The sequence below is a fragment of the Trichechus manatus genome, unplaced genomic scaffold, assembly GCF_000243295.1.
Source record: "Trichechus manatus latirostris isolate Lorelei unplaced genomic scaffold, TriManLat1.0 scaffold00014, whole genome shotgun sequence".
NCBI classification, from domain to species: domain Eukaryota; kingdom Metazoa; phylum Chordata; class Mammalia; order Sirenia; family Trichechidae; genus Trichechus; species Trichechus manatus.
In genome coordinates, this window is record NW_004443950.1 from 9,780,482 (window position 1) to 9,794,215 (window position 13,734).

General features: G+C 47.9%; 1 protein-coding gene across 1 annotated transcript in view; it reads left to right on the forward strand.

The window, feature by feature from the left end:
• Positions 1–5,092: 5,092 nt before the first annotated feature.
• The window catches only part of LOC101358725 (lysosomal protective protein-like), a 20,767-nt gene continuing 12,125 nt past the window's right edge, over positions 5,093–13,734 (forward strand). Inside the window, exons 1-6 of the mRNA XM_004371662.1 lie at positions 5,093–5,262; positions 8,864–8,975; positions 10,154–10,288; positions 11,620–11,778; positions 13,200–13,291; positions 13,523–13,607. Coding sequence (XP_004371719.1) covers positions 5,093–5,262; positions 8,864–8,975; positions 10,154–10,288; positions 11,620–11,778; positions 13,200–13,291; positions 13,523–13,607 — 753 coding nt within the window. The remainder of the gene's footprint in view (positions 5,263–8,863; positions 8,976–10,153; positions 10,289–11,619; positions 11,779–13,199; positions 13,292–13,522; positions 13,608–13,734) is intronic.

The window sequence follows — 13,734 nt, forward strand, 5'->3', positions numbered from 1 at the left end:
GTAGCTGCAATTATGGGCTCAAAGCATAACAACAATTGTGAGGAAGGCAAAGGACCTGGCGTTGTTTCATTCTGTTGCACAAAGGGTCGCTATGAGTCGGCACCTACTCAATGGCACCTAACAACAACAACATATTAATTGTTGTAGCAGAGACTGTCTGGCCCCTTTCCCTGTTCTTTGACAGCAGTAGAACTGCTTTTAACTGGGCATATGACCACCCAGAATAAACCCTACATTCCCCAGCTTCCCTTGCAGCTAAGTGTGGTGATGTGACTAAGTTCTGGCCAATGAAATATAAGCACAAGTATCTTGTGGCAATTTCTGAGAACCTTCCTTCAAAGACAGCTGGCATGTTTCCTTTGCTCCTTCTTTATTGTCCTTCCTTCTATACTACTGCCTGGAATGCAGATGTGATAGCTAGCTAGAGTTGCAGCCACAGTCTTGGACGGTGAGATTGAAACCCTACTATAGAGATGACAGACTAATGAGATGCTGAGTCTGGGTCCCCAAAATTTCCATAATAACCATGAACTACCTATCTTTGTTTTATGAGAGAGACATATATTTTCATTTCGTCAAAGCCACTGTTATGTTTGGTATCTGTTACTCACAAACAGAATCCTAGCCAATATACTGTCTTTCAGGCCTTTGTAAGGATTAGGTAATGCAAAATGCCCAACACACAGTAGGCATTCAACAAATGATAATTATAAAAAATTGGGGAGCCAACAGAACAGAGTGCTTAAATGCTTGTATTTCAGAGACCCAAAGACTAAGTTAAGGTTTGACTTCTAGCTCCTCTGTCAGCTCCTTAGCTATTTGACAGCTAAGCCTGGATGACCTCCCCTGGGTTTGGTTGCTAGTGGCCAAAAATGAGGGTAGGAGGTTGAAGGAATGGTCATTAGCCATTCATTCACTCATTCATTCAACAAGTGATTGAGCAGTTTCCATGGGCCAAGCATTGAGCTAGATGCTGAGGACGTAGGAGTCCTTGTCTTCCAGGGGTTGACTGTTTTGTGAGTGATCCAGAGAATATGCAAGTAAACAAGGACAAATGGTAACGTGCTATGATGGAAACAGACAGGGTGACGTGATACAGAATGATGGGGGGAATCTAACTGGATTTTTCATAATAGCCTTATTGAGATACAGTTCATATACCATACAATTCATCCATTAAAAATGTACAATACAGTGATTTTTAGTATATTCACAGAGTTGTGCAACCACCACTACAATCAATTTTAGAACATTTTCATTAACCCCAAAGAAACCCTTTTTCCCATTAGCAGTCACTCCCCATTTCCCTGTAGCCTCTTCCTCCTCCCAGCCCTAGGCAACCACTAATCTACTTTGTCTCTATGGATTTTCACCACATTGCATATAAATGGAATCATACAATAGGTGGTCTTTTGTGACTGACTTCTTTCACTTACCATAATTTTTCAAGGTTCATCCACATTGTAGGATGTATTAATACCTCATTGCTGTTTATTATCAAATCATATTCCATTGTATGGATCTTTCTATCACATCATGCTACCTAGAGGTTGTTCAAAGCCATGGAATTTGAAGGAGGGGATGGGGTAGGGAAATAGAGGGCTTCCACCTTGGACTCAAGACTAAAGTCTCCTCCTCCTCCCAGTTACAGCTTCCCAGGCAGACAGGTTTCTACTCAGTGCAACAAGGCAACGCCAAAGAGACTCTCTGAGTGGTTCCATCTGATTGCTCTTGCTCCAGATTGCTACAGCTTCCTATGGTTGTCTGCATACTCTCCAAGGTACACCCAAGGATATGGGCTAGTCTTCTTCCCAGGCGGGAAACCACTGGCTCTGGGCTTCTGGGGGTGGGGAACACCTTACAGAGGCTGCCTGGGAGTCTGACCTTTAAATGATCTTGGAGAGGAGAAAGCCTGTACCATAAATATTGATTTTTTCATTATCACAGCAATGAGCTTTGGGCCCAGGATCAAAGAGACCCACCTAGTTCAGGGAACCAGCCACAAGGTGGAAGGAACCAGGTGGCCAAGAGGCTGGAGGCTCCCACGTTGCAGAAGGATGAGCCTATGGAGCCAGCACCCTTAGTAGCAGAACCTGCACTGGGCATTGGAGTGGAGGAGGCCATGCAGCACAGGCTTCGGAGTCTGTCCAGATTCAAATTCCAGTCCTAGGCTACTTTCTTAATCCCTCTGAGCCTCACCAGTTTCTTTACCTGTAAAAATGGCGATAATAGTAGAGCCCACCTCGCAGGGCTGTTGTAAGGACAGATGATGATAAAAAGTCCACCATTTATTGAGTACTTTTCATACACGTTATGCTTAATCCCATTTAATGATCATAACCTAATGTTATAATCATTCCTATTTTACAGAAGAGGAAACCGAGAGATAAGGTAGCTTTTTTGGCTATAAGTGAAGTTGCTGTGTGTAACCCGGGAAAGGAAACGTTTCTTATTATTTTTCTCCCAGTTGCTGGGAACCCCCATCCAGGCTGGGTTCATGTTACCTGCTATCCTGCCCCCATCACATGTCACAGAGGTGTTTATTTCTCCATTACCAACAGACCTTATTTGGTTTCTGAAACCAGTCGTTGTTGGGTTCGCTGCAGCAGCAAAGCAAGTCTCAGCGGAGCTCAGTGGGCAAGGGTGGTGGATGTGCAAGGCCCTGATCCCTCTCTGGGCTGGAGGTGGGGACGGCCCCCTCTCCTGCTGGGGTGGGAGAGGCCACACACAAAGGGTCCTCTCGATGGGGCAGAGACCCCCGCCTATGCCCACAATTTGCCCTCTCAGCCTTGCCAGCCACCTGCCTGGCTCAGGCGTCGAGGACACTGGTCTCCAGCGCAGGCACCCCTAAAGGCTCCCCAGGGGCTGCCCAGGGCCTAGGGAGGAAAATAAGAGAACTGCTCTTTATGAGTGGGGCGGTGGTTGTTCACTGGTAGAATTCTCGCCTTCCACGTGTGAGATCTGGGTTCTGTAGATCACAATAGTTTGGTCCCATTGTGCATAGAGCCCCCGTGAGTCAGACTCAAAGGCAGCTAATAACAATATTTACAATTATATTTAACCTATCCTTTTAAAAATATCTATTTTTGTATATTGGAAACCCTGGTGGCGTAGTGGTTAAGAGCTACGGCTGCTAACCAAAAGGTAGGCAGTTCGAATCCACCAGGCGCTCCTTGGAAACCCTATGAGGCAGTTCTGTTCTGTCCTTTAGGGTCACTATGAGTTAGAATCGACTCAATGGCAATGGGTTTGGTTTTCTTTTTTAAATTATTTTTGTATACTACACTAAGTATTGTTCCCAGATAGTTGTATTAAATCTCCACCTCTTAAGAACTGACTTAACTATTTTAACCCTGTAGTTCTGTCACTTGTTATTTTACAAATGCTGAGTCTAAGATGATTCATATATAATGCAGATATGTCTAGAATTATTATATCTTTTTGACCTATTGGTCCTTTTTGTAAAGTCCTTCTTTGTCTTTTTTATATTTTTCTTCTTAAATATTAATTTTTCTAATGTTAAAATTGCTACCCTGGTTTACTTTTTGGTTCATATTTACATACTTTTATTTTCAACATTAAATACTTTTAAACATCTCCTGTAGACAATGTATGGGTAATTTTTTAAATGTAGGGAGCAGTTAAATCCACACGAAATATGGCGGAGAAGAGTGGAAGTGCCAGTGTCTGTGTGTGTTCCTCTCATTCGGAGGCCTCGTGGGAGAGTTCCTTGACCTGATGTGTCACCACGGATTCATTCTCTAGCTATGTTTATTCTACTGTTTTGCACATGGGGTGCCCATGAGTCAGATCGACTTGACGGCAACCAACAACAATAAACGGTTTGTTTAAACTTTCATCCCCACGATCTCTAATTCATACTTCTTTGTAACTTCTAATTCTTGCTTCATGTTCCCAGTATGCACCCCCTACCTTCTGCCAGCTTCTTTTTTCAGGACCAAGATGGTACACAGAAGCAATTTGACTGTCAGGGATGGAAGTCTAAGTCTATCCCCAATAGAAGCTCCTTATTTCACAAATGAAGAAATTGAGGCCCAGAGAGGGAAAGAAGCTTGACCAAGGTCATATAGTGATCCAGCAGTGGAGACAAACTAGAGCCCAGAACTGTGATTCCCAGCCCAGGAATCATTCCATACCATGCCAGCTCAAGGCCAACTTTAACTAGATATCCATATCAAAACAAATGAATGTTATCTTCTATCTCAAACCATACACAGATAACAATTCCAGATGGACTGTTGATTCAATTGTGAAAAGTCAGGTGATAAAGCTTCTAGAAGGTAACACAGGATAATAATTCATGGCTTTAAGGTAGGCAAACATTTCTTAACACAAAAAGGACTGACCATAAAGGAAAAGACTGATAAATTAGGACTATTAAAGCTAAGAACTTACATTCACCAAAAGACACCATTAAGAGAGTGAACAATTTTCATTGCAGCACTTTTCACAATAGCCAAAAGGTGGCAACAACCAAAATGTCCATCAACAGATAAACAATGGATGGACCACATATGGTATAGCCATATAATGAAATTTCGGCTGCTAACCAGTCAGCAGTTTGAATCTGCCAGGTGCTCCTTGGAAACCCTATGGGGCAGTTCTGCTCTGTCCTATAGGGTCATTATGAGTCAGAATTGACTCAACAGCAATGGTGTTCTTTTTTTTTTTTTTTTGATTTTATAAGGAAAAATGAAGCCCCGACACATGCTACAACATGGATGAGCCTTGAAAACATTATGGATGAGATAGTCAGTCACAAAAGGACAAATACTGTATGATCCCATTTATATGAATATCTAGAATTGGTAAATGTATAGAGACAAGAGTTTATTAGTGGGGCAAGAGGAAGGGGGAAAGGAGAGGCTGTTGCTTAGGGGGCTCTGAGTTTCTGTTAAGTGTAATGGAAAAACTTGGAAATCTTGGTGGCATTAACCATGAGTGCCTAACCTATGCTGACCCAGAATTACTGGTTATCTTTGGTCATCAGCAGGGCAAATAGTCCCAGGCTTATAAAAGTCTGTGGAGCCCTGTGGGCATTCCAGCTCTTTGTTCCAGCACGTCTCTGGCCATGGGGTTGCCCCAGATCCTCCTAACCCTTTCCTGCCTGTGCCTTGGCCTGAGTTCTGGCCAGTACGCTCCGGACCTCATCACTTCCTTGCCGGGCCTCTCTACTCAGCTCAACTTCCTACAATGGTCCGGCTACCTCCAGGCTGGTGAGGGCAAATACTTCCACTACTGGTGAGCAGCTAAGGGTGAGGGGTTCACTCCAGAAGGATGGGGGAAGCCAAAAGGGATTGCTAGCTCCCCAAAGCCCCACAGCATCCACACTTGGCCAGAAAGGTGGGAGTCTTGTCACTCAGTCCGGAGCAGGTTACCTAGGAGGCCAGATCACATCTGAGGGTGGGTCTCCTGCCCACTGCCTACCACTAGGTAGCCAGGTAGCCTTGGACAAAAGCTTCAGAGCCAGTGAAGCTGAGAGATCATGGCCCATAGGTTCCCAAATGCCAGCACATGGAGAATGAGACAAATAAGTAAGAACAACATACTATGTTAGTAAGAGGTAGCTAGCTATTCTTCTTAGAAAAAATTGTCCTTTATTTTGGTATATGCTTCCTAATTTTCAGTATTCAAATTACTTTCTTTTATGAAAGATACTTGAAGCTAAGTCTTATGACAATAGTAGAAATGAGATTTTTTGAAAATTAAAATACTCCTATTTGCAAAATAAGATTTCAACTCTGTATAACTCTCAACCCACCTTTCTTTTTGTGGGGGTGGGGCAAAATTGGAAATTTATTTATCCATGAAATCCCCAAGTCTGGGTACCTGCTGTAATCCAACACCCTTTTAAAATGATGTAAAAACAGTGTGAGTGAGGTGTCTGACCTCCTCTCTCTTACAAGGGGGAAGGAGAATCAAGATCAACAGCCGAAGGCTGAGTCCTATGAGGCAGTTTGGACATGCCTCCTCTCTGCACCATGTTTACCAATTCTGACACCAACTGTTCCTCCCATGGTGCACTGTACTTCTCTTCTGGGTTTCATAGTTCATTACAATGGCCACACAGAACTTACAGACAATACTCAAGATTATGGGGTTTATTAGGGAAGTAACAGGTTATAATTCAGGTTCGGGAACACTCAGGATATATTTCTTCCATCAGGCACAACTCTCAGGCATGACCCTCCCTGGCCCTCTGCCTCTGCCCAAAGGCACTCAGGGTCTCCTGCTGGCCTCTCCTGCCACCGCTTCTCACTGCCTTCAGGTTACAGTTCTCTCTCCCTCTCTTTCTCTGTCTCCTGGTTCCAGAAGCTTCTTAGCACAGGGATCCCAGGTCCAAAGGATGTGCTTTCCACTCCTGCTGCTCTTCCTTGGTGGTGGTGGGATCCTCTCTTTCCCACCTCTGGGATGGCTCATTCCAAGCCCAGCGGGATGGCAAAACTGACCAATCCCTTTGATGGGCCACAATTACCCCATCACAAAGTCCCACCCAATCACTTGCATGGGAATTATAAGACCATGGCTAGAAAGACCACACAAAAGTGATCCATTGCACTGCAAATGAGGAGGAATCTGAGGCCTAGCAATTACTGGCAGCCTGAAGCCAGGCCTGCAGCCTCCCAGCCCAGTGCTTGGCCTCCTCTGCCAGCCTGATGTTTGACTTGTTTGGCCTTTGTCTCCTATTTCCCTAGTGCTCATTCTAGGGGGCAGGAAAGAGGGAGGGAGGTGGGTAAGAGTGGGAACCCTGGGATTCTCCTCTGTCCTTTTTCCCAAAAAGAAGAGAGACTCAGTAGTGATCAAATTTCAGAAAAAGCAGGGTAGGAGCTGGCCACCCCGCCTTGGGGAGAGTGTGCAGAGCCAGTGCCTCCTCTGGCCCTCCAGGCCTCTCCCCTAGGTGGGCTGCGGCCTTGGGAAAAGGAGGCAAGGAGGAGTGACAGGAGGGACCGTGGTGGGATCCACATGGAATCTCAGCTCAGGGGCCCTCGACAGTCAGAAGAGGTAAAGTGGGAGGGGATGCCCACATTCTCTGAGGATCACAGCTCTCCGGTGCAGATAAACACTTATTTCCTTTCATCATCTGAGTTTTGACACGGCCATTCATCAAGGAGGTCCCTGGGTGGCGCAAATGGTTTGCATTCAACTACTAATCTAAAGGTTGGCAGTTCAAAACCATCCAGCAGCACCTCAAAAGACAGGCCTGGCGATCTGCTTCTGAAAGATCACAGTCATGAAAACTCTATGGAGCAGTTCTACTCTGTAACACGTGGGGTCACCATGTGTCGGAATCGATGTGATGGCAACGGGTTTGGTTCATTCACCAAGGGAAAAAAGATAATTCATTGTTGGTAGCTCCAGTCGGAGCTCCTTGGCTGGGAGCAGGGCCAAACTAGGGCATGAGATCCCTTTAACGAGTGAAAGGGCACAATTCCCCCAAAGCAACTGAGGCAGGTGCCACAGAGTAGATGAGAGGGCAGGCAGCACCCCAGACAAGTGGCTGAGTCTGCGGGGCTGGAGCAGCTCCAGGTACATGAACAGAAGCATCCACCTGGCCCGAGAGGCTGGGATGATCTCTCTCTAGTCTCTAAGTTCCCCACCTCAGTACCACTCTAATCTTCCAGCTGCAAGCCTCTTCCCTCTAGTTCAGCCTTGGGACACTGAAATCCTCCTTCTGGACTGACTGAGCCCTGGCTTTCAGGGCTGCCTCCTCCAGCATTGACCTACTGTGTGACCTTGGGTAGGTCCCCTCTACAGTCTGGTCTCTGGTTCCTCATTTGTGAAATGTGATGGTTCCAGTCTGGTCTCTGGTTCCTCATTTGTGAAATGTGATGGTTCCATTCTGTGGTCCGTTCCAGTTCTGCCAGCTTATATTATCCTCAGCCTTTTCCTCCGCAGTTCCTTATCCTGGAGTTGTAAATACAAGTCCTTGTGTGATTGTATTAAAAAAAGAAGGAGGAGAAGAGGAATCATTTAAAAATTGAGAGCCATCACATAGAAATCTGGACACCCAGTTTCCCTGGGAAACTGGAATATCTGGCAACACTGGTCCTGGTTCCTGCCTGGCAACCACTGGCTGGAGCTGGGCAGCTCCCTTAAAGCTCCAACCTACCTGGCAGCTCCTCTCCTGTATGTTCCTGGCCTGGTCCTGGGGACATCTGGGTTTTCCATCACCTAGTACTAAATGAGCCCTCCTTCTCTTCACTCCTTGCCTGCCCTCACCAGGGTGCAGGGTGAGAACCACTCTGCTAGTCCAAACACCTACTCACTGTGCAACCTCACAGCTCTTTCCTTTTCAGGGTCCCAGTTTCCCTTCCTCTACAGTGGGTAGGTTGGAGCAGATGACTGCTGAGGTCCTTTTGACTTGGAAACCCTGTGGCTCCAGTTGGGGTTTGCCACTAATGGTCCTTCAAACACCCCCTTTCCCACCCTCAGCCTATCATATATGGCTGATGGGGCTGAAGCTAGGCCAAGAACCAGCGGCAGAGACCAGCCTGAGTCCTCAGTCAGGACCCTGGAAAACAAAGGGAAGCCAACCTTCTCTTGCTAACACAGGGCCTCCTGGGGATGATGGGGAGACAGGAGACCCATCTGCAAGCAGCGGGCAGTTTCTTGGCTACAGGACCAGCTACATTAATTTTTGGGACAAAAGCAAAATCAAAATGCAGGGCCTCTTTTTCCAAAGTTAGTAAGAATTTCAAGATGGTGACAGCAGAGCATTAAACCAAGAGGCCTTCTAAACACAGGGCCCTGTGTGACTGCACAGGCTGTATGCCCATGAAGCTGGGCCTGCTGGCCACCATGGGAGACAGTGCCAGAGAACAGCTTTTTCTTGCTCTTGCAGGTTTGTGGAATCCCAGCGGAACCCCGCATCGGACCCCTTGGTGCTCTGGCTGAATGGCGGTCCTGGCTGTAGCTCCATGGAGGGAATTCTGGCAGAGAATGGGCCCTACAGGGTGAGACAGGGACTTCATGGGGGCAGTACTGGGGTGGAGCAGGAGGGATGAATGCCATCTGGCCTAATTTTTCCTTGATAATCCAAGTCACAGCTGAGGTAAGACTCCCTCAGGGGCTCTGCCGGGTGGCCCAGTGCCACGCCTGGGGTGCAAGGCAGACTCAGGCCTTCAGAGCCAGAGACTGGGAGGGCATTAGAAGAGCAAGCAGCTCAGCATGGCGGAAAAGCTCTGACTTGGGTTCAGGAGACCTGGCTTGTAGCCAAGGTCAGCTTGGGCCTGTTACTCCTCTCTGGGTCCCAATTCCTTCACTGATCTATTGCCTTGGGGACCTTTTAGGATCAGGTAAGTAAAATCCCATGGAAAGGAGACCATCCTGAACATTACTAAAAGCTACAGAGTCAGCTCACATGCTTGAATGAGTGAGACGTCATTTAAGTCCCATCTCCAACACCTCCCAGGACTGTGGGAGCTTGGGCAAATTACTTTACCTCTGCAGGCCTTAGTTTCCTCGTCTGTGAAATGGGCAATAATACTAGCGTTATGAGGATTTATATCATTTAGGGAAGGAGTTTGGCATAGACTGATTGATTTCAATCAGTGGGCTCTGCCACTTACTAGCTATATGACCTTAAACAAGTAAACCTGTCTGGGCCTCAGTTTTCTCATCTGAGAAATGGGAATAATAATAGAACCTATCAGAAAAGTTGCTGTGAAGAGCAAGAAGGTAATTCCCATACAGTACTTCACATAGTACTTGACAGATAATACTAGTACATACAGTAACTTTGTTATTCCCCACAATGCCTCTCTCCCAAGGGCCTAGGAAAGAACAGCACCAGTAAGGAGCTGTTTTGGGTGGGGCTCAGGAAGAAAACCCTTTGCAAAGTTTGGCTTTAAATGGGAATACCTTGCGCTGCTCTGGAGGTTGAAGGGCTCTCTCTAGGAGGTTTGGAGAGGCTGGTAAGAAAGAGGCTTGCCTGGCTTCCCTCCTGGAATGCCAGCAGGATGCTCTGGAGCCATCTGCTGCCTAATTTGGGCACCCACTTCTTCTGCCCCTCCCTCGCTGCCATCTTATCAGGAAGCACTTGCAAAAGTCCCCATAAGCCCTGCCTTCAGCCTCGTGGTTGCCCTTGGTGCCTGCAGCCCAGAGGACACCTGTCCCTCTCCCTCCACCACAGATGAACGCTGATGGGTCCCTCTACAGGAACTCATACAGCTGGAACCTGGTGGCCAATGTCTTGTACCTGGAGTCCCCTGCTGGCGTGGGCTACTCCTACTCCCTCAGTCGCAACTACCAGATCGATGACCAGCAGGTGAGTGGCCAGACCATTCAAGGTAGGACAGGAAGGAGGGAAGGGATGGAAAGGGAAGGGGTAAAAAGGGAAGGAAGGAAAGCAAGATGGAGGTGGAGAGAGAGGATGAGAGAGAGAGAGGGAGGAGGGAGCAAGGAAAGACGAGAGGGAGGGAGGAAGGAAGAGCTGGAAGAAGAAAGGAAATGCCTTATGTCTCCTTAGACCAGAGGCTGCAAACTGGTGGCCTGTGGCTGCATTCACTCAGCCCATGGACATCTTTGCTTTGGCCAGCATAGTGTTTGTGGGGGTGGGGGGAGAAAACTTGAATTTTATTTACCACCATTGGGAAGATTGGAAGATTTCACTTAAAAAGTCAGACTGGTGGCTTCTGCTAAAGTCGACACCCCTGGGACTGCATTCCCTCCTGGTAACACCCTTGTGGAGCTGAGGAGCAGCAAGGGTGGCGTGGCTTCAAGAAGGCCACGTGCCCTCCAGTTCACCACTGTCCCCTCCTTGTCCTGTTGTCTTATACCCATTCACACTCCCTGCCTGGTTCCAAGCTTGCGTTTGCGGTCTCTGTTTTAGTCTCAAGGAACCCCAGACCCAACCCTGGGGGATGACAGAGAAGGGATAATATTGCCTTCCTCCTCTATGCTGGGAAAGCTGAAGAGACTAGTGTTTAAGTCAGACTGCCAGGGTTCAAATCCAGGTTCTGCCATTGCCTAGATGTACTTTACTCTGTGCCAGGTACAGTGCCACACTCGGGGGAAACAGTGGTGAGCAGACCAGCCCCAGCCCCTGCCCTCACAGAGCTTACAGGCTAGTGGGGAAGACAGACATTATAAGCGTGAGGACTAGGGGAGGTAGAGGACTGTGGGAGCACAGAGCAGGGAGATCTGCATCTCCTGGGGCATCAGGAAGGGCCTTCTGGAGAAGGCCCAGATAATGTGGAGGAAAGGGCATTCAGGCAGAGGGAGCAGTGGGTAGAGGCAGGAGATAAGTGAATGCTCCTGATGCCTGAGAGGCTGAAGCACCCCCTTCAGGAGAGAGAATGGCAGGAGCTTGGGCTAGCAAGCTCTGCAAGGCTCAACTATGGAGGGGCTATCTTATAAGCCTCATTAGGGTTAAGGGTAAAAGAAAGCTCTTAAAGGGTATGAAGTTGAGGAGTGCCACTGTGACCAAAGATCCCCCCTGGCTTCGGTGGGGAGAATGGGCCACAGGAGGGAAGGGTTGAGTTGGGGGACACCAGCAAAAAGATAATCTCTCTCAGCCCTTGGTTGGGGTAGGGGAGGCTGTCTGTGATTCTCTCCCATCTTGACCAGCTGCTTGGGCCCCATTTCCTCTCCGTTCAGGTGGCTGCTGACAACTACCAGGCACTGCAGAGCTTTTTTGAAAAGTTCCCCACTTTTGCCAACCATGACTTCTACATCTTCGGTGAAAGCTACGGGGGTGTGTACATCCCCTCCCTGAGTGCACAGATTGTCCAGGGTACATCGTCCATTAAGTTCAAGGTAAGTCTCACACTCCTGCTGGCTGAGGAGAGCCAAACACCAGCAATGGCTGGAAATCTTTATCCTTTGCTTCAAGGACCTTCATTCCGTCCTTTATTACAGTGTGTGCTGGGCACTGACCTGGCACTGGGGATATGTAGGTGACCAAGACAGACAAGATCTCTGCCTTCATGGAGCTGAAGTTCTAGGTGGGGAGAAATAGACAATAAACATGCACGCACATATATGAACAAGGTCCTTTAGAGAATGCTAAGGGCTGTGAAGGAAGTGACTGGAAGAAGGAGCCACTTTAGAAGCAGGGTTGGAAAGCCTTCCTGAGAAGGTGTCAGATGAGCTGAATGATGAGAAGGAGCTGCAAGAAGAGTTGGGAGACGAGTGGTCCAGACAGAGAGAAAAACAACTGCAAGATCGTGGCAGAATAACGTTGGTGTTGGGTATTGAGCAGGAGGAAGGAGGCCACTGTGGCTGGGGCAGAGTGAGCAAGGGGACATAGTAGAATGAGGTGGAGAAGTGGGCGGGGACCAGATCATGGGGGCCTTGTAAGCAATGGTGAGGATTTGGGACTTTATAAGATTATATAGGAAGCCATTAGAGGGGTTTTAGCAGAAAGGTGGGTTATGGGGAGCAGGGAGACACATACAAGGAGGGTATGATTGATTTTAGGGGTCCTTGGGTGGCACAAACAGTTAGTGCTCAACTACTAACCTAAAGGTTGGTGGTTCAAACTCACCCAGCAACACCATGGAAGAAAGGCCTGGCAATCTGCATCCATAAAAATACAGCCAAGAAAACCCCGCACAGCAGTTCTACTCTGTCACGTGGGGTCGCCATGAGTCAGAATTGACTTGACAACAACAGGTTTGGTTTTTGTTTAGGACCCGTTGTGGTGGTCCAGAGATGATGGTGGGACATGAGAAGGGGAGATGGAGATCAGTGGCAGGATTTGCGATATATCTGGAGGATGGAGATTAAGCTCTGCCCTTGATCCTTGTCTCCCTTGCCCTCTGGCAGGCACCTGTTTCCCCATCTGTAAATGAGGCCCATTTGAAAGTTGTCAGCTACTCTGGAATTCTAAGTATGGTTCTGTGTTAATCCTGTAGAAGGCAGGATAGCCAAATGGCTAAGAGGGTAAATCTAATCATCACATACCAATCTGGGTTTGAATTCTGGCTCTGCCATGGACTGGCTGTATGGCCTTGAGCAAGCTCTTGAACCTCTCAGTGCCTCCATTTCTTCATTTGTAAAATAGGAGTGCACATAATAATACCTGCCTCAAAGGATTATGGGGAATAAAGGAGATAATGAATATGAAGGGCTCAGAGCAGTCCTGGCAGACGGTGAGCGCTCAGTAAAGGTTAGCCATTATCACTGGTACCATCCAGGAGGGGGCCTTCCGCCATTTCCTTCTCTTCTGGTTTCAGGGCTTCGGAGTGGGAAACGGACTGAGCAGCTACCAGCTAAACGACGATACTCTGATAGAATTTGGTTACTACCATGGCCTCTTTGGTGACAAGTAAGCCCTGTCTTCTTCTAGGCCCTTATCTTTTGTACCTTGTGGCGCGTCTACCTCTGAAGCAGGTGGCGCTCTGCCATCCTTAGGCCAGAGGTGAAGGAGCCCACCAGGCAGGCTGACTTAGATTGAAATAAGGCAGGAAATGGGGTGACTGCTCGCAGGCATGGCGGTGGGCCTAGAGGGAATGGAACTCCTGACCTGGCTGCCTCACTCTGCCCTCTCTGCCCACAGCCTCTGGGCATCCCTCAAAACCTACTGCTGCTCTGAGGGCACCTGCAACTTCTTCAACAACACGGACAACAACTGCTTAAATGCGGTGAGTCACCCTCTCCTTGGTGGGGGGTAGAAAGAGGGAGCCTCTCTTCAACTATGGAGAGGAGAAAAAAGAGGAGCTCGAAGGCCAGTACACACACACACACACACACACACACACACACACACAC